The following is a 23,040-nucleotide window of genomic DNA, read 5'->3' on the forward strand; positions in this document are numbered from 1 at the left end:
GGAGAAAATGCAGGAATAACATTAAGTATCCAGCTTATTAGGTGAGTCTGGAAAGCAAGTTGGTACCCTGCTGTTGCTGACATTGTATAAACTCAGCTTCAGCAGTATATTCTTATAGAAGAAAAAGTATAAGTATTTCCTCAGTTGGAATCATGTTTCTGGGATTCCCTAGAGGAACCTCCGGCACCTCCCTAACCTATGGATGAGGAGAAGAGACAGTTCTACTGTTGTAGCCAATCTGAGACACTAGAGAAGAGCCTTTCCTGCACAGTGAAGGATATGCAGAGAATCATTTGGGTTTTGCCTCTGATATTAAACTGCCATCTGTACTTACTGTGGCCAGTTTCTCAATCTCCGCTTCAGATGATCCAAGAGAAGCCAGTCCAATATCCTAAAGCAAGTAAGCAAGCAGGCAGTGTTACATTAGTGTAATTATTCAGCCCAAGGGAGTAAAAGAGGGGAAGGGGAGGACCACATAATTTCTAGCATGAATAGCATGAACTATTCATTGTTTTTGTCACCCAGAATGACCTTCCATGGCTTCCAGGATGTCTACCTCTCCCTGGCCCCCAGCTACATACCACTGGGAGCTACACTAGATGAGTATTTAATCCTCAGCGTTCTCTGTGTAAAGTTAACTGTCTCTTGGCCTAGGGCTGGACTGTCCCTGGCAGAGATTTATAGGGAGGCATGAGAAGGAAGGACAGCAAGGTGGGTGTTATGCTTGCCATTACTTTTCTTGCACTCTCCTTCTGACAGCCCTTCTGAGTGGGTCAGATCTACACAGGGATCTGTTTACTCTCATCTGTGCTCCCTGTTAATTGTTAATCTCACAATAGGAATTTGTAGATGTCTCTTCTTAGCTATCCCAGGAGCCATATCATGCAGCAAACAAACAAAATTAGGGCATTCTCACCATTCATCATCTCATGCTGAATGGACCAAAAAAGAACTTTCATGGGGCGAATTTCAACTGTGAAAATACTTTGTGAAAAAAAAGTGAAATGTGAAAATTCATTTAATGTGATCTCTTGTTGTATAGTCTGTGTTAGACATGGGAAAAGAGGAAAGCTGAAAGTTTTGAAATTGCTATAATCTTTTATTTCTAATATGTCTTCTGTTCTGGTACTGAACAGAACTGAAGAGGATTCTTCCAGAATAAATTATAGACCACTAGGATATTTTAAGTACTACTCATCTGAATCTGATAATAATCAATATTTAGACCAATATGGAAACTGGAATGTATCCAAGTTGACACAGTTCAAAACCACATAATGTGAGGTTAACTGGCTTTAAGATATTCTGACAAAGATCTACATCATGTAACCTCTCTGCTCTGTTTCCACACTGGCCACTGATTGATAAGCCTAGAATATGAGTTATCTTCTTCCCTTTGCTATGGTTTTGAGGCACATTCACGGTTCAGAAGTCTTTAATTATATGAGGTCATTGAGTTCACTTGGGTCTGACACTGACTGTTCATACTACATAGCCCCTTATTTTACAAAGAAACCCTGTTTGCTTTTTGGAGCCTCTTCACCAGTGTGAGCAATGCTGTGAGAATTTGGTGACTTGTAAAAGGAAAAACAACTCTAATGAATGACATGGTGATGGACACAATTAAAGTATCATGTGAGATAAAAATGTACATCCAGAGACAGAACCAGCCTGAGGGTTGATGGCTGTTGCTGGTTAGGTTCGTGTGGTGTAGGACAGGAAGCCAGGGGAACAGCGTAGTTAGTACAACTCCAACACGCAGCACCACAGAGGCTGCACTGGCATCCTTCTGCAGACTGACACAGCCCTCCCACAGAGAAGTCCCACAGTCACTGCCTGCCCTTCCTTTTACACGATGTCTCTAGGGAGCAGTGCTGTGACTCCCTTGGAGTAAATGTCTCCCAGGGCACTGCTAGCCCACCATCCCTGGAGGTTGTGATTCAGGCACAATCAAGTCTTAAAGTCTTATTTCAAGCACAGTGAGCTGCATGCCTTTGAGGCACTTCAGGTCTGCTATCCATAGCAGTTGGTTAAAGAGCCAGCAGAACAAGTGTCTTACCTGTGAGAACTGGGCAAACTCCTTGTCAGCTAGCATGGGTACATGACCCAACAACTCATGACAGCAGTCTCTGGAAAACAAGTGACCTTCTTGGTTAATAAAGCTCTCTTTTCCTGCCCTACATGGAATTCCCATGAAGGACTTTAGCTGATAGACCCCCAAAGGGAGATAGTGGGAGGGCTGCTCCACAGTAGCTGCCTCCATACCTGGTCTGTCTCTGCCAGGAACATGACAGAGCCTTCTCTTCTGCCACAGGGAGCCAGCTGCCCCCTGCTACTTTTTTGGCTATTGTCTCCTTTGGGATGGCATGGGCACTAGTCTCTTATGTCACAACAGCTTTGAAAGGACCCTGTTTTGTCCCAGCATACAAAAAAAGTGTCTGTGCAAACTTGTAATTTCTCATGAAATGTAATTGCCGTTGTCTGGCCAGCACTTACTGGGAGAGTTTCACAGTAGGGAATCAAACCTCAGCAGTTGGTAACTGAAGGCAGGATGAAAAGATTAAACCAGATATCCTCCAGTCTTTTCCTTCCCCAGACAACTTTTCAAGAGAGACAGAGACCCACACCCTCTCATGCATGACTTCCCCTTCTAACTCTCCAGCTACCAGTTTCTCAAATTGTTTCATTCTGTGGACTACTGGATAGAGCCTCAGAGCTGTTCCCAAGAGAACAATCCCCAACAGATTCAGAAGGACAGGATTGTGCCAGGGCAGCAAACTTACGGTTCCGGGGAATGCATAGGAGAAGAGAAATGCCTTATATATTGTGTGCTCTGGAAGACATGAAATGCCAGGCTAGCAAGGAAGTCACGAGCAGATAGCAGTCCTGCAGCTGGTCTCAGCTGGAAACCTGTTCTTTCTGCAAGGGGAAGTGAGATTGAATTTAGGCATGTCTAAGACTAACTACATCTCAAGTAAGCAGTTTCAGAGGACCTTTGTGCTCTGCTGTAGTAGCTCCCTTTGTCTAAGCAGAGTAGAAACATCCTGGCTTATCAGTATCAACATACCCCTGTACATTTATGAGTCCAGTTACTGCAACATCATATCACCTAACCATCCATCCTACACATATTCATACACCAACTATAGGGAGTGCAGCCTTCCTCAGTTCAAATTTTTAGCTCATTTACACACATTTATATATACTATGTCCCACATGTCAGTAATGAGGTCACATATGATCCTTCTGATCAAGCAGGGGACAGAACCTGCATTTTCCTGACTAGTCTAACAGTTATTGAATTACCTCTCTTATTTCTTCTATAACATATGTAAAAGAAAAACAGGAGTCAGATAAGGGACACACCCCATCCCTACCCTAGCTCCTCCCTGATCCAAGGTTGCTGTTTAGCCCCTTCCTGCAGACTTTCTTATTCCTTGCACTGAAACTCCTGGTACCTTGTACTTTTTGAATACAGAAGTGGGTGGCCCATGGGTCTGTTCCAGTCTGGGCAATTCTTCTGTTCCTCAATGGGCCTAGTTCAACACACCCCAGAGGCAGAATTGAAGCATAATATTCAATTTCATTTCCCTTTGTCAATGCATGCTCCACATGTATAAACTAGCTCAGCACTGGCAAAACTTGCTATCAATTTTATCTTTCTGCCTGGACTTCATTAGAACTGTAACACACAGAAGGAGCAAACAGGTCTTCGTCAGAGATTAGGGTGCTGGAATTTAGCCCTTAACCATGTAACATCTGTTTCCAACAGTGCTTTAACATATTTTCCCGTTTGCTGCTTTTTTCACAATTATATTTGTCTATAACTAACTACACAGCATCCCAGTGATGTGACCATACATGTTTTGCTTTGCATGTTTTATGGAACAGGACAGAAGAATGTGATACTTTTACATTATGATTTCAACTTGTGCTATAAGTGTTACCCAAGGACACTCTGCATTGCTACAAAAGGTCTGTGAGAGACAACTAACAAAATAACCAGCCCTGTGGTCAGCAGAATACAAAATCTACATTTCCCTGGGAAACATGTTGGTGGTCTGCAAAGCTAAGAAAACTGAAAATCACAGCTTTCAAAAAGAGCCAATTATAATATTTTTGAAGTCCTATATTCAAAATCTGTGTTGCATTCTCAGCTCCCATAAATGACATTTCATCTTCTTTAAAGCATAAAACTACATTAAAAAAATCAGAAATGGCTTTATTCTCACTTCTCTATCCATATTCAATTGTGTCCTGAAGCCTGGGACCTAATTTATTTTATGTAAACAAACAAAAAAATCCCACCCAGAAACCAAGCCGTTTATGAGATTTGTTTTGATTTGGATTTTAATGTTTCTTCCAGCATTTCTTGTCTTGTTCTGTCTGGCTATTAGCACTTTTCTCATTTAAAAAAAAAGAGAGAGAAAGAGAGAAAAGAAAAAGGAAAAAAAAGGCTTCCCTGGAAGAATTAGAGGTGACAAAACATCTGAAACTATACAGGACAAAAAAAAAATTGTCAGCAAGGAATGCTTTTACCTGACAATGTATGGGACTAGGTGGCTAGTGTTTAGCCTGATTATCTTCTATTGCTTCACTGAATTCAAAGATAGTGGGTACAAAACTGCCTCAAAGCTGAGCAACAGCAAAAAATCCCTATAGAGATTGTATATTTTTCTATAAGCTAAGCAAAGGCATCAGAGTTAACCAGGGAAGCAGAAGCAGTTGTAAAGCAGCTTACTATTCTCCTCGCTCCACATCAGGCAGATCATCAGCTCTGTCTCCTTAGGCACTGGCCAGGAGATGGGACAAGAAGGGTACTCCCTTGATGCTGATGCCATTCGAAGGCAAGCCAGAGGAATGTGAAAATCTCAGAATTTGGTCATCTTTGTGCTAAATTCTGAGTCTGAGTGAAGCGAAAGCTGCACCAGCTGAAAAATATATCAGACGAGAACCAAGCCCTAAGTAACTCAGTTTTGGAAGAACTGTGAAAGAGTCTAGGGAGATTTATATTGTTTTAGCATCCATTTTGGAGGAGCAGGAGGGAAAATGAAAATTACATCTTATGTTCCCTGAGATGCCCTTTTAAATATAGGCCAGTGAATCAGACAGTCTGCTGATGGAACAGACTTGGCCTATTGCCTCGGAAAGCCATAGGAAAAAGTTACCTGCTGAAGGTAATAACTGCAAAATCTGAACTTCTATTGCAGTACTGCACAGTAAAACCAGGAATCGGTAGAGAACTGGGGGTGTGGCTGCTTGGAACTGCTGCCCAAAGATCTCTGAAACCAAAATGAGTTGAAGAGAAGGTCTTGAGCAGTTGAACTAAAGTGATCTGTAAGGCTTGGCCTAAAACACTCATGTATACAGGCCTCTGCATTGTAGTATGAGCTTGCTTGAGTTCACCGGCTGTAATTTCTTCCAGCTGTGGAGGACAATGAGTGCCTAAATCCAAACATCTTTCCTAGAAAGAAAGATGTGTCTAGATTCATCTAGTTAACCCTTTAGAAATACACTTGCCATGTTAAATGGTCACATGGTTAACCATTTAAATTTCCTTTAAGTGATTATGAAATATTTATGACGTAGCGTTCATTTCTGTTCAATCCAGGCCAGGTAACATTAGAGAGACCTTGTAGTTCAAGTTGTATTGAAGTAAAAAGGAATTGCTTGCTTGAGTTCACAGATACTGCTGAGCAAAAGGGAAGATGGAGGTTTATCTGGTTGTGCGGGACGGTTATAACATGATCACTTTCTCCCCAGGATATCCCCCTTTCTCTCTCTCTGCATCCCTAAAGTTTATTATATTCAAAGCTGCACCAGGGGAGGTTTAGATTGAACATTAGGATCCATTTCTTTACTAAGAGGGTGGTCAAACACTAGAACAGGCTTTGTAGCGAGGTGATTGATGTCCCAAATGTCAGTATGTAAGAGGCATTTGGACAATGCCCTTAACGACATGCTTTAACTTTTGGTCAGCCCTGAATTGATCAGGCAGTTGGACTAGATTATCATTGCTGATCCCTTCCCACTGAAATAGTTTTCTCTTCTCTTCTCTTCTCTTCTCTTCTCTTCTCTTCTCTTCTCTTCTCTTCTCCTCTCTTCTCTCATTTTATCAATTCATATGCTAAAGAATGGTCCAGCCCTTAGAGCCCTTATTTAGCAAAGATACATGCTGGGATTTATGTCCTAAATGGAAGAGTGGGACAGTCTGGGGCTCACCAAGAGCTAAGCAGTGACAGAAGGAACTGCACTATGCATCTCCATATAGGCAGTAGTTTAAATACATCCACTGTATGCCAAGGAATTTTGGGAGACACCTCACATCCTATGTTAAAGTTTGGTTGGTTGAGCACTGCACACCTATAACACAGAAAAGAGCCTAAGTGCAATTGATGAGTTGTAAGAAGCAAAACTTCTGGCCTTGCTGACTGATCGTAAAAGCCACCCAAATTAGTGATAAATCAGAACTCCTTATAAATCATACTCCTTACCCAGTAGCTGCTTGGCATGAAGCTGTCTCTAACATAGATTTTAAAGACCTTGCAGATGCTTCTGACTCAGACTGACTTTGTTACAAAAGGACTTAGCAATATTGTCAATCTTCATGCTGTTCTAGAAAGTATTCTGCATAGTGAAATGGCGTTATTAGAGGGAATAATAGAACATAAATAAACCCCATATAATTGGACTAAAATAGATTACTCGCTCTTAATTGTGCCTAGCTGTAAACACAGTTCTTTTGAACAGATTTTGTTCCATCTATACCTAATCTTTTCCAAAGCCTCTAGGCTAAACTAATCCAGGTCTTGTCTACAGTTTAAGGAGGGTAGGACCAGTGCTCCTGAGAGACATTCTTTCCATTTTCCTTAGACACTTATTCCAGGATGAAATAAAATGCCTCTGAAGTGTCTGATTCTCATTCGCAGTCAGAATAGTTTGGACAATTAGCTTATACTAGACACCCCATGTTTATAGTAGATGAGTTGAAACACACTCTTAGCATCTTCCCAACAATTATTAGTAGAATTTTCAGAATTACTATTTTTACTGCTTTGTTGTTGTTGTTTACAATGATTTGTATGGCAAAGAGAAAATTTAGGATCAGAACCTATAAAAGATGTGAGCAGGCCCAGACTCCAGTGAATTAAATCCTATCAACTGTCATGAGCAAGACAAATAGTATTATGATAGGATATTCTTCCATTATCCTAAATTCTCCCACTTTAAAATCACCTGATTTGCTTAAAGAATAAGAATATCTGTGGTAATCAAATCAGCATCACATTATTTCTGGAGTTCTCTGTTGTCAGCTACTGTGTAAATGAGAGAAAATTAGATCAACTTCTTCATAAGAAGAAATATTTATCAGCCCAGTTACTGTAGGAGGGAAGATGGACAGTCGAATAAAAGGAAAAATACATGAGAAAATGCATAATGTGTACACAGAGAAATTTCTACAGCTGGATATAATGGTGCTCATGAGAGATGCTTTTCACATGCCAATCCTCCATTCCCTTACACTAAAGGTACAATAAAAATTTTGCCAGCAAACAGCTTCATCTTCCTTAAAAATGGCAATGTCTTGGAAAACTCTTCAGCTATTCAAGCTAACTAGCATCACCTACTGACACATGGAGCAGGTCACTTGATTTACTGAATATTGCATTTAAATTTAATTTATTAAACTCAAGCCATACATTTTATTATTTATTTCATCATAGGGATCAGCTGTCCTTCTCTCTGGCACATCTCCATGTCACTGAGAAGGAGCAAGGCTTTAAAGGCCACTTTTCTTTAGTTGTTTTTGATAACAGTAGGAAATCAGCTGGTTGACACAAAGCACCTGGCCTTGGGAATCCATGCAGCCTGTAGCCTCATAAAAATAATGCAAGCTCCCTTCCTCTCCTACCCCTTTCTAGTTAGCCCCCAGGTAACATCAGATAGGTCATCTTAGCAATCTTATGTGTCCTTTCATCTAAGGCCACAACTTCATGCATTTACAGACTAGCACCACAGCCTTCTCATTCTCCTGTCAGCCACGGACTAGGTACCAAAGAGTTTAATGTGGCAAATGGGGCCACAGAGATAGAAAGAAGTGGAAATCATTTTCTCTAACACACATTGCCATCCTGTCTCATGCATCAGAAAAAAGTGGACTTGAGAGGTATGTACCTGTCTTTGTGATTGGGTGTCCTGGTTTTGCTGTGATAGTGTCACAGAATCAGTTTTCTATTCAGGAAAGCTGCATTTCTGAGAAGACTACAGTACTTGATTTAATGGAAAACAAAGTTAATAAGACACCTTGGTTTACCTTTTGGCCAGCACTGGTATGCAGTGATCAAGGCCCTTAACAGTTTTGAGACAGCCAGATGTAGAAGCTGAGGGGAGCGAAAGCCAAGGGCTTTCAGGGCAGCTGACTAAGCTGGCCAACAGAATTATTCCATACCATAAGCATCACACTCACTATAAATTGGGAGTTTACTGGGGATGCCCTCTCTTTCCTCGATGGTCACCATCCCCAAAGGGTTTTGCCCATTGTTTGGCTCCTGAGGCCTCCTACTCCCCCAAATTGCTGGAGCTGTTTAGCTCACGGTGTTTAATTATCTCCTCTAATATTCGCTGCTGGGAGTGCACAGCCAGCAACTGCTGTATGAACTGAGTATAACTTCATGTATTTTATTATTGTTGCTCCTATTATTATTACAATTTATTATTATTAGCTTAGTTTATTTCAATCATTAAACTGTTTTTGTCTCTACCCACAGGTATTCTGAACTTTCTCCTCCAGTTCTCTCCCCGACCCCACCTGGGAGGTGGAGAGTGAGCAAGCGACTCCATGGTGTTTAGGGTTAAAACTGGTGGGTTAAACCATGACATTGGGTCTTACCAGTAGCGTAGCTATAGAAGCATGAAATACAACCAAACCCATAGAAAACCTGTGTGTGGAAGTTATGCTGAGCAGTGTGCTGCTGTGGCTATACTGCAGCTCATACTGGAATTAGCTGGTTAGTGCTACACCAGATACAGGCATTTACAGAGCAAACACAAACTTACTTAGAGCTTGGCCCTAGGTATTCCTTTTATTACTGTGGTAGAGCTCATCTTATACAGGGGAACTCTAGTACTAATCAGCTCTGCTCACCAGCTTGAGTCCTACTAGATGGTTTCTGTGTATGTGGGGTGTACAAATGTATCCAGGATGCTCTAGAATAAACCGTGCTTCATAATGACTGACCTTTTAAAAATCTGGAGACGTCCTGAAGCTGAGGTATGTTCTCTTCTTGGTAGCCACAGTATTTCTCCAGCTGCTGGAAAGCATCCAGGTACTGTGTACAGGCATGAGTAGGGTAAAGGCTGCTCAGCTTTGTGTAGACTTCCTTCCTGAAAAGCAAAAGCAATATAGCATGAGCCACCTAAATAAAGCAGTATTTATCTTCCTTATCCACAGATCCACAGAGCAGCATAAACCCGAAGCATAGGCAATGATCTAAAAAATCTGACCTCAGGACACCTGGTGCTTGGAAGCTTATGTCTAGATGGACATACCAAATCCTAAGGGTGTTTTTTTTTCACTTATCCTTCAGAAGGTGGGTTCTGTTCAGAAAATCTGTTTTATCCCTTCCTATACCCTCCAAGACTTGAATCTTAATTCAGAAGTGTTTCTTGCTTAGAGTGTTGGAGGTACCAGGGAAATCTCATGGATAAAGCTGAAGCCGTGGCCCATTCTATATTGTGTAGCTTAGGGATGGCATGAGTCAGGTATTCCCTCCCTCTCTACGCTGGGATACAACTTGAAATGCCTAGGTCCCTCCATCTCCATGCTGAAGCGTAGCTTGTATTTGACTTTTACAAACCTCCTCCTAAAAAAAGCACATTTTCTGATATTGAAAAGTAACATCTGGACAGGCAAAGACGTTCATGCTTTTGCAGTTCAAAATGCCTGGCATGGGCTACACATTTGAAAGACATGCCAACTCCTTGAAACATTTAGCCCATAATACAAAAAGAAACCAGATATATATAACCAGATTTGGGCACAGGCTTCAGGCTTCTCCCAAACTTGATGGTGCTTGGATTTAGAGCTGTGGTTTGGAATATATTTAGCTGTTGCAAAATAAACATGTAGTAATAGGATGGCAAAGAACCTTATAGAAATGGTTATTTCTGTTCAGACATGCCCCTAGGGTGTTAACGATTTTATAAACATTGTTTTATGAAAATTGAGATCATTCTTGGAAATGCTGCTATAGAAAATGACCTTTTGTTGGGTTTGTATTGCATTTTTTTTGTGATGCTATTGTTGCTATGGAGGTGATAGCCAGTTCCTGGTAATGGCTCTCTTAATTTGTACGAATGTCTTACACAGTGTGAGACTAATGAACCAGAAAGCAGTGAAGGAGGAAAACCTTAGGAGGAAAAAAAATAAAATAACAGAGGGAAACAGTGGCTGCTGTCACTGTTGCAAAAGCAGCAGGAGACTGGTCCATTTCCACAGAATTAGGAAAAAATGAGGAGGACTAGAGTTCAAGTGTTGCCCTGGCTTATTTCCTCATAGAATACTACTGACTTCAGTGGGATTGCATAGGATCTGAACCAGTACACAGTTCATCCCCAGACTGGAGTCTAGAAAGAGCAGGCTTGTTTACACTTCTGCACATATGGTCTCTTTTATCAAAGTATCGTTCTACTGTGTGTCCAAACGTTAACTATCACAGCAATGTAGGCAGTCTCGGAGACTAGTGATGAATTATCCAAAGCTAAGCGTCCCTCCTCTGGGACAATCATCTGAGTTCACTCCAAATCCAGTAGAGTAACAGATATTTCCAGACAATACTTTAGCTTGCCCTAATGTAGTGTTTCAAATAGGTCTAGTATCTCACTGTGTGGAGATGCTATAAGGGAATATTAAGCTGCTACTTTATGGTACTTCAGTCCAAAGATGGAAACAGAAACTGCTGGAAGTGTTGTCTATTAAACACTCTAGGAAGGTGCCTTATAGGAAAGGATGGAGCCAGCCACTTGAAAGACTTTAAAGGCAATGACCTTACTTTACATAAATTTCCTTTCTCTTAGAAAAAAATGACACTCTTCAGCTTTATTATGAAGGTGTGACAGGTGCATCCCCATAAGTTTGTCCTAGACTCTCCTTTTTTCTTATATAGCTTTTACCCATAAGACGTCTTTTATGACTACTTAGTTTCAGGGCCTTCCAGGAAGCTTGCTTGAAAACAGAAATTCAGATTATCTGTAACCTCTGTTTTCTGAAAGTCATACTTCTTCACTTGATTAGTTTTCATTTTTATAACCATGTTGCTACAAACTGAAGGCATCCAACAACTCTTCAGAGTGAACACCAAGGGAATTTAGTCTGAAATTTCCTGTTCAATTGCACAGTGCTCAATTAAGTTGTGCTGTAATGCAGTTGACCTCAGGGCACAGCCTCGAGGGGCTGTGATAACCATTGGGAGGTCTAATTTTGGAAACAGCTTTACATAACAAGACATCCTGGGTTGCCGGGACTGGCTGTTTAGGGAAATGGGCAGATACTCCTTTAAAGGTCTATTCCGTGACCACAGTGGGGCTAATTCTATGTGGAGAAGAGCTGGAATGTTGGCAACAAAAGGGAAAAACAGGAAAGAACACAAAATTAAATTTTCTTAAATATGACATTCCCACAGACCATCCTATGCCAAGATTGTTGGCTGGTGGTAGCAATCATGAGCATGACACCAACCATCAATCTTCTGACAATTGAAAGATGCTATAAAAACCTATTTGAGCTTAATAAAAATGTGACTGCCTAGATGAGCTGGATGCAAGGTTTGCAAGTGGTTGTGGGCAACACCCCTCAAGCTTTCTATGGCAGAGTAGATTTTGTTTAAAATAAAAAAAAACTGAAAAAGATGGGATGGCCTTCTGGTTGATGTTCTGGCATGAGACATCTAGTGTATAGATTTAATTCCTGGCATTGACATAGACTTTGTGTATAATCCTAGGAAAATCACCTAAGTTCTAGATTTTTCAGTTTTGCAGTTAGAAAATGTGGTCATCATTCCTTCTTCCCCACTTTGAGGCTGTTTTTCCATTTAAATTATAAACTTTTCTGAATGAAGACTCTTATTATGTGTGTAGGGGGCACCTTGAATGGTCCTGGGACTTTGCTCTTAGTTGGGACATTTGCACATATTTATGTTTCTGTTATCATACAAATGTGTAATTATTGCTGCTTACTGAGATTTGTTAAATTCAGTGGGAGAACATGAAAACAGAGCTATAGAAAATAAAAACTCTGTTTTCTTTCAAATCTGCCACATGCTTCATATAAAGTCTACAATCATACTTTGAATTGAATTAATTTTCTTTTTTTGTTTGGCAGGGAGGGGTTGAGTGACAAATCTTCAGGAGAAACAAATCCCCAGTGAAGAAATGTTGCACCCATGTAAAAGTAACCAGCCATCATTTCATATGACATGAAAGGCCTTTTTACAGGGTAAATAATGTATCCTGGAAGGGTAGTCTGAAATTTCTTTTACCTTCAGTATGAAAGAGGAACACTTACTTATGTTAACAGTAATGAATACTTGCAGAAGAACAAGCAAGGCTGGCCTGTCCTATGAGTAGTGAATTAGCCACATCCTATGAGTGAATTTCCATCCTGTGAGTGGGCACCATTCCTCAGATTTGGAAAGGTGGTATTTCTGTCACTGCCATAGCTAAGGTTAATTAGAGGTCAGTTAGAAGAAGTTATACTATAGGGTCCAGGTGTTTTCTGGCTTCAGATGTCTTGATGGGTTTGGTAGGCAAGGAGATGGTCAGGAAAAAAGCATTTTGCTCTAGAAAGTGAACAGTTAAGATGAGCCCTGAGAATGGTTTTCTGCAAAACAAATGACCAAAAAGTGACACTTAAACAAGGAATAAAATTTGAGATGGATAACTATGACTTTTAAATATTCTGTTTTACACTGCCAGTCTTTCTTGGGACTGCAGTGAAATGGCCCTGGACATGAGTAAAAAACTCACCAAGTTGCAGTCTCCTGTGCTGTGTACTCGATGTGAGGCAAAGGGTCTCCTCTGTAATTAAGAGAGGAAATAGTGCGTGTGTCTAAAACAGGTTTCAAATTCAGTTTCCAAGTATTATTTTCTTTACCTGCACCATGAATACTTGCTGTAATGAAGACAGAAACAGCAAAATAGTACATAATTGACAACTTCTTTGTCTTGGTAGGCTCTAATGTGTGCATTTTCTCTCCTGTTCCCATGTGGGGAGGGAACAGAGGGATAGAGTAAGACAGGAAGCCACGTTCTTCTTTACAGAAGAAAAAAGTGGCCTTCAGGCTTAACTTTGTCTCTGCTGAAGGCAATCTAGCAACTAAAATGCAGTGTGTGCCTGAAGAGTACATCCCGGGAGGATGCAATCAGCACAGTATCATCGCAGAGAAGCATTCATAAACTCATCAGCAGAGAGCTGCCAGGCATACACTGCATGGTTATCTCTAATGGCTCTGGTGAGTGGTCTTCTCTCCTCTTCTTCACTGTTGCTTCTTCAGCAGCTCTGAGGGCATTTGGTATGTGCTTTTGTGCTGATTTGCACTCCACTAGCTGTAATGTATGGTGACGATAAGTGTACTCAAATAAAACCCTTAAGACTTGGGAGATTTCACCTGTTCTTGGACACCATGAGGCTGGTAATCCATAACCAGTTCTACCTATACATCTAATTGTCTCTGTCAGACACATAAAGGCAGAAACCTTTCCAATCACCCACATGAGACCTCAGAGGTTTTTAGGGGTTTAGGTAGCTAATGTACGTGGCTAGAGACATTTTGTCAGATAACAAAAAATACTAAACTGCTTTTCTTTTTTAAAAATATGTTTCTAAACTTTGTTCCTTATAGTTCCTTGGAAAAGATTAGCCTCAGGTCAGAAGCGAGTTCCCAAAAGGAACTGAAAAATAGAAATGAAAGAGTCATATTGACAAATGACCTCTGATAAGAGAAAAATATAGCACTGAAGGATATGTGAATACAATCCCAATATATTTATCTTAAGGTATATCAGTTGTGTTGTGGGAAAAGTCTCTTTCATATGGAGTGAAAGCTTCTGTGGCTGAATTGTGTTTTCTAAAATATAGCCCCACTGATACATTGACAACAAGATCAAGTCTCTGGTATTTCTTGCATAAGAAGATGTCTGAAAGTGCATGTGGACCACTGAAATCTCTCTTTGGTAGCCTTGTACTTACGCTCTGTAATTAAAGGCAAGGTCAGCAAAGAATTCCCTCCGTTTCTCATACTCCAGGTCAGTGTATCCCTGAGTTAGAAAATAGTTCAAAACGAATTTACATTAAAAGATATTTGTGGACATAAATAAATTTTCTAACAGAAGCATACAGTAAACCAAGGCCTGAACTAGGTTGTTTTCTCTGAGGCAACAAATCTTGCAGAAAAGTAACATGGCTTGGTGGGAAGGTTTTTGCCTTGTTCACAAACACTACATCACACAACATTACACTTACAGTTAAACTTAAATTCAAATCATATTAGAAATGGAATTGAAATAGGGGTGTCATTTCCACAGAGAAAGAGCTGAATCTCTGAATAATTTCTTTGCTGTGCTAAGCACAGAGGCTGCAATATAAAGCTGTGTTGAATGTGATGGTGCCAAGCCTAGTACCACTTGGTCAGAGAAAGTACACTGCGCCTGCACAATACCCTGTGCTTTGGGTGAAGAAGGGGTCTTCGCTGGCTAGAAGTCATTAGAGACACAACTGAATCTGTAGAAACTACAGGCTTTCAGCTCAATCTACCCTTTGCCCATATGTTAACATGTTATGATAAAGATAGATTCAGTGGTATCTGTTTAAAGGGAGAGTTTACTTATTAATTACTGGAGTTTTCTTTTTGACCCCTCAGTGTTTACTAGAAGTTTGCTTCTCCAGCTATTAAAAAGGAACAGAGATGTGGAATCAAATTCCTCTGAATTTTACATCATTCGTTATAGGAATAAAATCTGAAATCTGGCACTGTGTTACTAATATAACTCACAAAGCAGCGTTGATCAGCATCACTGTACAAATATTTATTATTCTAAAATATTCAGAATTTACTGGAACCACTTTGCGTTCTTCAAGCCAAATTTCTCCCTTAGGTTTATTCACATAATTTTCAGTGTAGCAATAATATCAGTAAAGCTGCAGTTAAGGAGTATTGTGTGCGTGAATCTGAGGAAATAACTGGATCCCGAGACCTTGTTTATTTTTGTCATGTGTTACAGATAATATGTTCCTTCAGATGCCACCCTTGCTTGTCAGTAGCTGTAGTAAATCCATGCAAAACACATGGAAAAGCCATCAGGCCGGACTAGAATTGATGCTGTGACCTCCCAGCTTTGTCCTTGCTGTTCCCAGGTCTCTGTACCCACCCTCTGAATAGCAGGAGCCTCTCTGGGAGATCACCACAGCCAGTGCCAGGGTGCCCCAGAGACTGGTGCTACAATGTCATCAGTTTGCTTTTCTGGCTATTAAAGAGATGGTAAAGAACAAAGTGAAGCTGTTGAGGTGGTCAGCCCAAATTGTCTATTTGGTAGTAAATGTAGATGCAAAATCTCTGCTAAGCCATCTGTACATCAACGTACTTGGTATTTTCCTCCAACCTGTCTAATTTTGAGCCATGCTTGGCAGCACAGTAAATGAGCCCACATGCTTCCTTCTGCCACAGACAAATGATTTTCAGTGCCCGAGCAAAGTTGTTTGAAGCTATTTCAGGTATTTCTACATTGCATTGTGTTCTGCAGTGTAGTTTTATGTCCACTGGTGGGCACAAATGCTTCCTTGCATTTTTCAGTGCAAAGTGTGTGCTTTATTTTGATTTTCATGCATCACTCCTATGTGATGTTTGGCAGAACACTTCACAGGATTTTGCGACCTACTGTGTCAATCTGCAAATGGCACTTTGGAGTCTCTCAGTTGTCTGCACCTAACTCACAACTCATCTGTACTGAAGTTGAAAAACTTTGATGAGAAATGAGTGTTTGCTTGTTTGTTCCTAGTACTTTGCCTTACTATTATCATCACTAGAACAGGACTTTACAGTGCATTTTTTTCTGTTGCTTCTTTTGGTTTCTGCTTATGGCAAGGCTAAGACTACACACAAAAGTAAAGCCTGAGTAAAGCCCTTTTTGCAACCCATTCATAACCCAGACCTATTGCTTGAATCCAAGGGAAAGCCTGTCACAAGCATTCTAACAATATTTTGCAGAGTAGCATTAATAAATACTGCCAAAATCCTGGCTCCAAAGACTCTATGAAAAGTCAGATGTAAATTAGGATCATAATCTTTCCATCTTGCTTCCTATTTAAATTTTAGATGCTTACTGCAACTGAAATCACTTTTGAACTTCTCTGAGATTTAAATCTCAGTTCAGGTATTATATCCATTAATCAGTGCTGCCATGTATTTATCTTATTTTCTGCCTAACTAATTTTTGCAAGTTTAAGCATAATACTCCCCTCTGCGGGATCTGAGGATCTGGTATTTCTTAGTGACTAGCTCTTTGCTGCTTGTCCTCATTACCACCCTCTGTACATCTACACTTGAATGATATTCCTGGCATATACAAAATTAGAGATGCAGATATGGAATATGGAATATCTGAATGGTCAAAATATAGAAAACACAAAAAGAAGAAGGCTGTTATGTGAACCAGCTAGTACAAAGTGGAGATACTTCAAAGATATCAGGGGTGAAATAATAAACAAGAGATTCTTTTAAAACTAAACAGTGAAATGTAACTCATGCTAAAGAATATGTTGAATAGAAATTACTTCAGCATGTGCCTGAAGTTAATTGTATGAACCTTGATTAATCAGGACCCATAAACTTTTCTCACTATTAAATTATTCATTCTATACTCCCGAATTTCCCTGGAGATCAGCCTTTATCTGATCCTTCATTTTTCCTGTCCTTTCATGATTATTTCTTTACTCCTGAAATTTTATTTACAAAAAATTTCCTATAGAAAGTTTATTTTTCAAAAATTAAATAATAGTGACACCAAACTTACAGGGTGGCCATGGTCCAAACTGGGATCATACTTAGTGATCAGATGGTGACACTCGTCCAGATCTTGGATTTTTCTGGGGAACCAGGGCACTAGAGAGAAAATAACAAGAGTTAAATGAGATAGGATCAAATAATTTTAAAAGACACAGAAAATAAAAGTTGTGCAGAAGATTACAAGCTTTCTTTTCATCAGTATATGAGAATATTCATGTCTATATGTCACCATATATTGGCAGTTGATTTCATTTGCTGACCAAACCGGCAGACTGTATGAAAAATGATCTGGAACTAACTTGCAATGACAATCTCTCAGTTTTAATAAGTATAAAAAATTTTTAAAGGCAAAATAATTTCAATTTAGGACAAATGAAAAGTTTGACACAACACAATAAATTTATTTCTATATTTCTTATTTAAGAAAACATTTCAATCATGTCTAAAAAGTAGTCTTAAATTTTCATAGTTTTAAAAGAGAAAACAATATTTAAAAAGGAAAACATCAGATTTTTAGAAACAAAACAGATCAAGATGTATCTTTACTTGTTTTTTCTTTTCTGGCTCTTTTTTATTTTTTCAGCAAAATTTTTCTAGCATTAGCTGAATTTCCAGTTTCCTTTCCCTGATGCGGGGACCTTTTCTGGTGACTAAAATAATAAAAATAAATAAATAAAAGTGTGCTCATTTTAATTTAAGTGCCAGCATTTGTAACCAATGAATTAAAAAATAATGAAAAAAGTCAAAATTGATGCTGCTCTCTGAAGTCAGCCTGATGCTATGATCAGACTTAGTGTGTGCAGCTCAGAAAAGGTCTATCTGGTGTCACCTTAATCTCATACCTGACACAAGACCAGGCATCACTGTGCTAAATAGGAAATTTAGCTTTAGCCCTATTGTACTGTATCCAAGCACAGACAGTTCACGAAAGTACAAGGCTGCAAACACACATCAATGTTGGGAAATTCCAGTTCTTTCATGCAGTTATGGCAAATTCTGCAGTAAGAAGGAAGAAATCCCTGTCTGTCAGATGTAGTGCATCACCCCATAATTTTTTTGCTGAGCCTTTGCCTTTGGCTCTACCATTGGTTCTACATGAAAGATACCTGTTCTGTCATCTGTGGCCATATCTCCTCAAAACCCACACCTGATCATAAATCATCCAGTGTATGTCTCCATCCACATCTTGTCTATCCCTTACTGAGTCATGGGAGAGGGCAGACAGGCTAAAGGGGAAGGGAGGAAAGACCATGGCAGAATCCTTGGCCTGATCACAGAAATGGATGCACCCAATAAAACAGGGATAGTGCTGACAGATGCCAGTTTGGCTGCATCTGTCTCTGCTTTATGGAAGCAGAAATAACCACTGCTTTTCTCAGCTGAGTACCAAATTAATTTGGATTAAAGCCACCACGGGCAGGGATTGTCACATCACTGTCCTTCAGCACACTGCCTGGGAAGGCCTGTCTGGTTCACCTAAAAACTCCAAAGAAGAGAATGAAAAGTCTATGTGGGAAATAGATTAATCCAGGAGCTGGAGCCTCAGGTACTGAAGGTAGTCAGAATGTACATATTGGCATCTTACCAGTAACATAATTGCTGACCAGTAAGTATGTTTTTTTTTACAACTTAGATATAGGGGGTTTTTTAGATAACTTATATTTTTTTACAGCTTAGTTACCAATATGCTCTTGCAGACCTCTGCAAACCCACTAGAAAGTGAAGCTGCAACTTCAAGCAAGTTTTCACTCTTTCAGTAAGATGCACTGCTACTTTCAAAAAGATATGCCAGTAAAATGGGCCTCTTGCCAATCTTAGATCTAGGCTCTAGCTGATCTGAAAGTCCTCTGACACTTTAGCACCCCTGAATTCACCTCAATAGGAACAAAAAAGTGAAGAGCTTTAAGATCAAAACCTCCAAATCCCCAGTTCTTGCTGGCACCCACACCTAAGTTGTCTATGTGAGCCACAAATACCAACTCTCTGACCCTTTTATCTTGAAATCAAATGAACTTCTTACGGCATTACTGAATTCTGGGATCTGAAACACCCAGAAAAGATTCTTCACAAACTAAGAAGTTTTGTGTGTAAATCTGAGCTAAGTTAGAAGCAGAAAAACTCTGGCCATTTGCCTGCCAAGTATATTAATTCTAGCATCTTCACATCCAAAATAAGCCTGATTGCTTGCATGTTTACTGTTCAAAACTATAAGAAAAAGAAAAATGTGAAGAAAATTATGTCCCTGATATTCCTCTGCTTTAACCATAAACAGTCTCTTTTAAAAGACCCTTGTTTTTATTGTAGGTCCCAGTCCCAGCACATCTGAAACTAGCTGCTACTTCTGAGCACAGGTGTCTCAACTTCCAAGGAAATCCTAAAGAAACGTTTCTTCAGCTCCAAAACCCTCTTTGGCTCTCCAGTTTCCTTGAGGACAGTGGTACTCTTTTGATATCCTCACAGTCCCTGAGAACAACTTGGCACGGACTACTTGTCACAAACCTGAAGGTAAAATTCAAGCTACACCCAAAGGTGTCCAAACAGGACTGTATTAGCTAAAAGGGCCCTGGGGATTTCTGCCTGGCCTTATCAAGGGTGGGAAGCACCATGGCAATTCTGTATTCAGAGAACACATCTATGAGTTGGATCCTCAGCCTTCTCATCTATCAGGGGCCCCTCTGGCATTCTCAAGATTGTATTAAAGGTCTCTAACAGCCACTTGCAGCACTTTGCCAGGTGCTATACTGTTCCTAAAGTGCAACATTTGAAGCTGCACAACCTGCAAACAAGTTTTCTAGGTGTCTTGGAAAATGCTTGATGCTCTGTTACTCTATCAAAACTCAACCCCTAGTTCTCCCAGCCTGCCCTGCAGGCTTTCTGCTGAGCCTCTCTCCCTCTTGCACACTGGAAGCTTGTTCCACCTGGTTGCATTTAGTTCTTTTCAATGATGGAGCAATCTACCTACAGGCGATACTACTGAACGCACACAGCAATGAACACAATAAATAGACAGCTACTGCTTCTTTTAACAAAACCAACACAATACGCTACAAGCAAATGAAACATTCAGACCCTGTGCCATATCATTGCATACCCATCAAGTGTCTGTGTTTGCCTCAGAGCGGTTAGTTCTCTGCACAGCTCTCAGCCCACAATCTTCCTCTCATTGAGGAGTTTTCAGTTTCTCCTCAACTTCTTGTTTCACTGTTCTATCCATCTCATCTCCATTTTTGTTGGAATGCTTTTCTCACCTAAGCTCCACTGGCTATTACAAAGTGCCTGCCTTTCCACACCAATGGGAATGGTCCCAGTTCAGGCAAAACAGTCATGCAATGAAGAAAAATGAATGCATGCTCACCAGCTTTCCAAAATAATTAAATTACTATTATGAAGCTAATGTTAATAAAGTTATGCCAAAAATAAACAAAACAGCACTAACAAATGCATACATTACTTACCTTTGTCTTCTCTGCTAGTTTTCACATCCTCTGCTACTCTCTTTAAAGAGGTGATAAGGATACTAACATCAGTACTGTGAACTTCACATTCAACAAAAATGTCAAGATCATCAGCAGAGTTCTTGGACTTTTTGGCTCGTCTGGTTTCAAAGTGGTGGATCTCAGTTTCAAACATCTGCAAGAGCCAGAAGTTCACATGATGAAAGTTCTCCAAAGACTGAAAATCCAGATAAGTCTAGATACATTTCTACAATATCTTTAAAAGGTGAGTAAAAGAAGTCTTAGAAAAAAAAATAAGTTAGGCAATGAAGCCTAGTAATGACCAGTTTAGAAGGAGCAAAAATACAGGAAGAGCTAAAGATTAGCACTGTAGAATTAGGTAGAGATAGATGGAGCTGAAAGATGAGATGCTTTGACTAGCATTTCATCTGGGCAGAAATAACAAATGAGTGGCTGGGTAACTCCTAAGACCCTGACAGTAGGAGGAAAGCAGATCTATTGATGTATAACAGCACTATAATCATTAAATAATTGTAAACTATTAAAAATAAGTAACAAATGTAATACTTTTATTTTGAGCTATTCATTTTCACAAATGAGAGTGAGCACCTGGTAGGGATACTTCAAGTGCCCAGAATGTACAATGCTCGTATGGTTTACAGCTCTTGTATTCCCCGTATCTCCTGCCAAATATGCAGAGAAAATTCATTGGCTCCTAATGTCTCTACAGTATGAGTGCTTGAAATGCTGGCTTGTTGTTTCATCATGGCTGGTCACCACAACTGCTAGAAATGAATAATAGATTGATATCTGATCTAAACAGCCCTTACATAAAATGATAATTCTTCTAAATTACTGTCTCCAGCTGCTCACTCTCTTCAGAGCACTCTCCTCCTTCACCTGGAGAGGCCAGCCAATCTCTTTGAGCAGCTATAGCTAAACAGGGACAATGAGAAAAGGGAAAGACATAGAGGCATAAATCAGGCAGGGAGCAGGAGAAGGGTGTGAGAGAGAGACACAAAGTGGGAGAGGTGAAGGCAATAGGAACAGAAGACAGGGTTCAGTGTAAGAAGGGAATGGTAAAGTCTGTACCTCAAAGACTTTGGCTGCCTTAGAGAGTTCAATTTTCCTCACGTTGCAGAGTGTGAAGGTCAGGATGAAAGTGGCTATGCCATCCTCCTTGATGGAGTCCAGGCTGTCTTGCCTGTTCAGTGACTCTATGCCACACATATCCTTCTCCTTGCTGGCCTCTTCCTTGCGGCCTGTGATCCCCACCAAGTCAGTCTTCATTGGAAGCCAGAGGAGTGGATTACTATTGCCAGATATTGAGTGGAAACTGCCCGAGGATGTGAGTGCTTCTCCCAGAGCAATGGGTAGGGAACGTGGTGGGACTTGAGATGAAGTGTGCATATGTGGGTGGTGAGATCAGAGCTGCCAGATAGCAGTGAAGCAAGCTGGTTTCTACTGTGTTAGGTGTAGGGACATTTATCTTGGTCATGTCAGACACATCAAGGGAAACCGCCTGCGTAGGATATGCGCAAAAGCCCAAAATAACCTTCCTTCTCTGGGTAACTTCAAAGCACGGCCCTCCTATTCTGTCTGAAGGGGTCTGCAAACTGTTCAACCCTGGACCTGGGCTTCTCTGTGGAGAGGTAATTAGCCTGAGCCCCATTTACATCTCTGCCTGGACTGCCCTGCACAATGTCTGAGATTGCCCTTCCTCCTCATCCTCTCTTCCCTCACTAGGGCCCTCTCTCATCGTGCCCTCAGAGAACCAAAGGGGCTCTTGCCCCAAACCCTAGCTCAACCCGAGTGTTGTCCCCTCTGCACAGACACAACTGTGAGCATGCCAGAGAGACCTGAGCCAGAGACAAAGTTCATTGCCTACTTCTGAGCTTTTCCTGCCCACAGGATCTGATCTGTTCTACCCTAGCTCTACAAGAGCTGAGTGCTGCCTCCAGGCTAAGTTCCTCTTTTGGAACGTGTTTCTGTCATGATTTTATCTCCAGTGATGTAGACTCCGAAAAAGCCCAGGGTCACATCTTCCTCACAGCTGGTAAGGCAGGCTCAGGGGAATTTCAGCTCTGCTCTCTTCCGGGTATGGCATCCTTTGCCATCCACAAACATGTTTCTGGATCTGAGCACATGTAATTTCATACCCCATTACATTGTGCTGGAACCCCTCTGAAAGCATCTTGCAGGCCCATAGAGAAGCACTGTGTTTCCTTTTGGGCTAAGGCAGAGTACTGAGATGGTCTCCATTTCCCCATCTCTTGCCTGTCTGAAGCAGAAAACCCAAGATGAACTTTGGAGTACTGTGCCCAGGAGGCAGTTTTCAGCACCCTGAGGAACACAGACCCATCCAGACCTCAGGCACTGTGCATTTTGCAGAGTGTGGTGAGTGCCAGACTAGAAAGAGGTATTCCCCCAGGCCATGTCCAGACCGAGACCAGCCTGGGGAGCCGTGGGGCCCAGCACCACCTGTGGGTCGGGCAGGGCAGGGCAGGGCAGGGCAGGGCAGGGCAGGG

General features: G+C 40.8%; 1 protein-coding gene across 1 annotated transcript in view; it reads right to left on the reverse strand.

Moving 5' to 3' along the window:
• LOC104541462 (tyrosine 3-monooxygenase-like) overlaps positions 1–21,802 on the reverse strand; it is a 31,363-nt gene extending 9,561 nt beyond the window's left edge. Inside the window, exons 1-9 of the mRNA XM_010185530.1 lie at positions 21,605–21,802; positions 20,513–20,687; positions 17,065–17,153; positions 14,246–14,313; positions 13,024–13,074; positions 9,239–9,384; positions 2,784–2,919; positions 2,060–2,129; positions 335–391 (exon numbers count right to left, since the gene is read on the reverse strand). Coding sequence (XP_010183832.1) covers positions 335–391; positions 2,060–2,129; positions 2,784–2,919; positions 9,239–9,384; positions 13,024–13,074; positions 14,246–14,313; positions 17,065–17,153; positions 20,513–20,687; positions 21,605–21,802 — 990 coding nt within the window. The remainder of the gene's footprint in view (positions 1–334; positions 392–2,059; positions 2,130–2,783; positions 2,920–9,238; positions 9,385–13,023; positions 13,075–14,245; positions 14,314–17,064; positions 17,154–20,512; positions 20,688–21,604) is intronic.
• Positions 21,803–23,040: the final 1,238 nt, after the last annotated feature.

The sequence above is a fragment of the Mesitornis unicolor genome, unplaced genomic scaffold (genome assembly GCF_000695765.1).
Source record: "Mesitornis unicolor isolate BGI_N332 unplaced genomic scaffold, ASM69576v1 scaffold14605, whole genome shotgun sequence".
NCBI classification, from domain to species: domain Eukaryota; kingdom Metazoa; phylum Chordata; class Aves; order Mesitornithiformes; family Mesitornithidae; genus Mesitornis; species Mesitornis unicolor.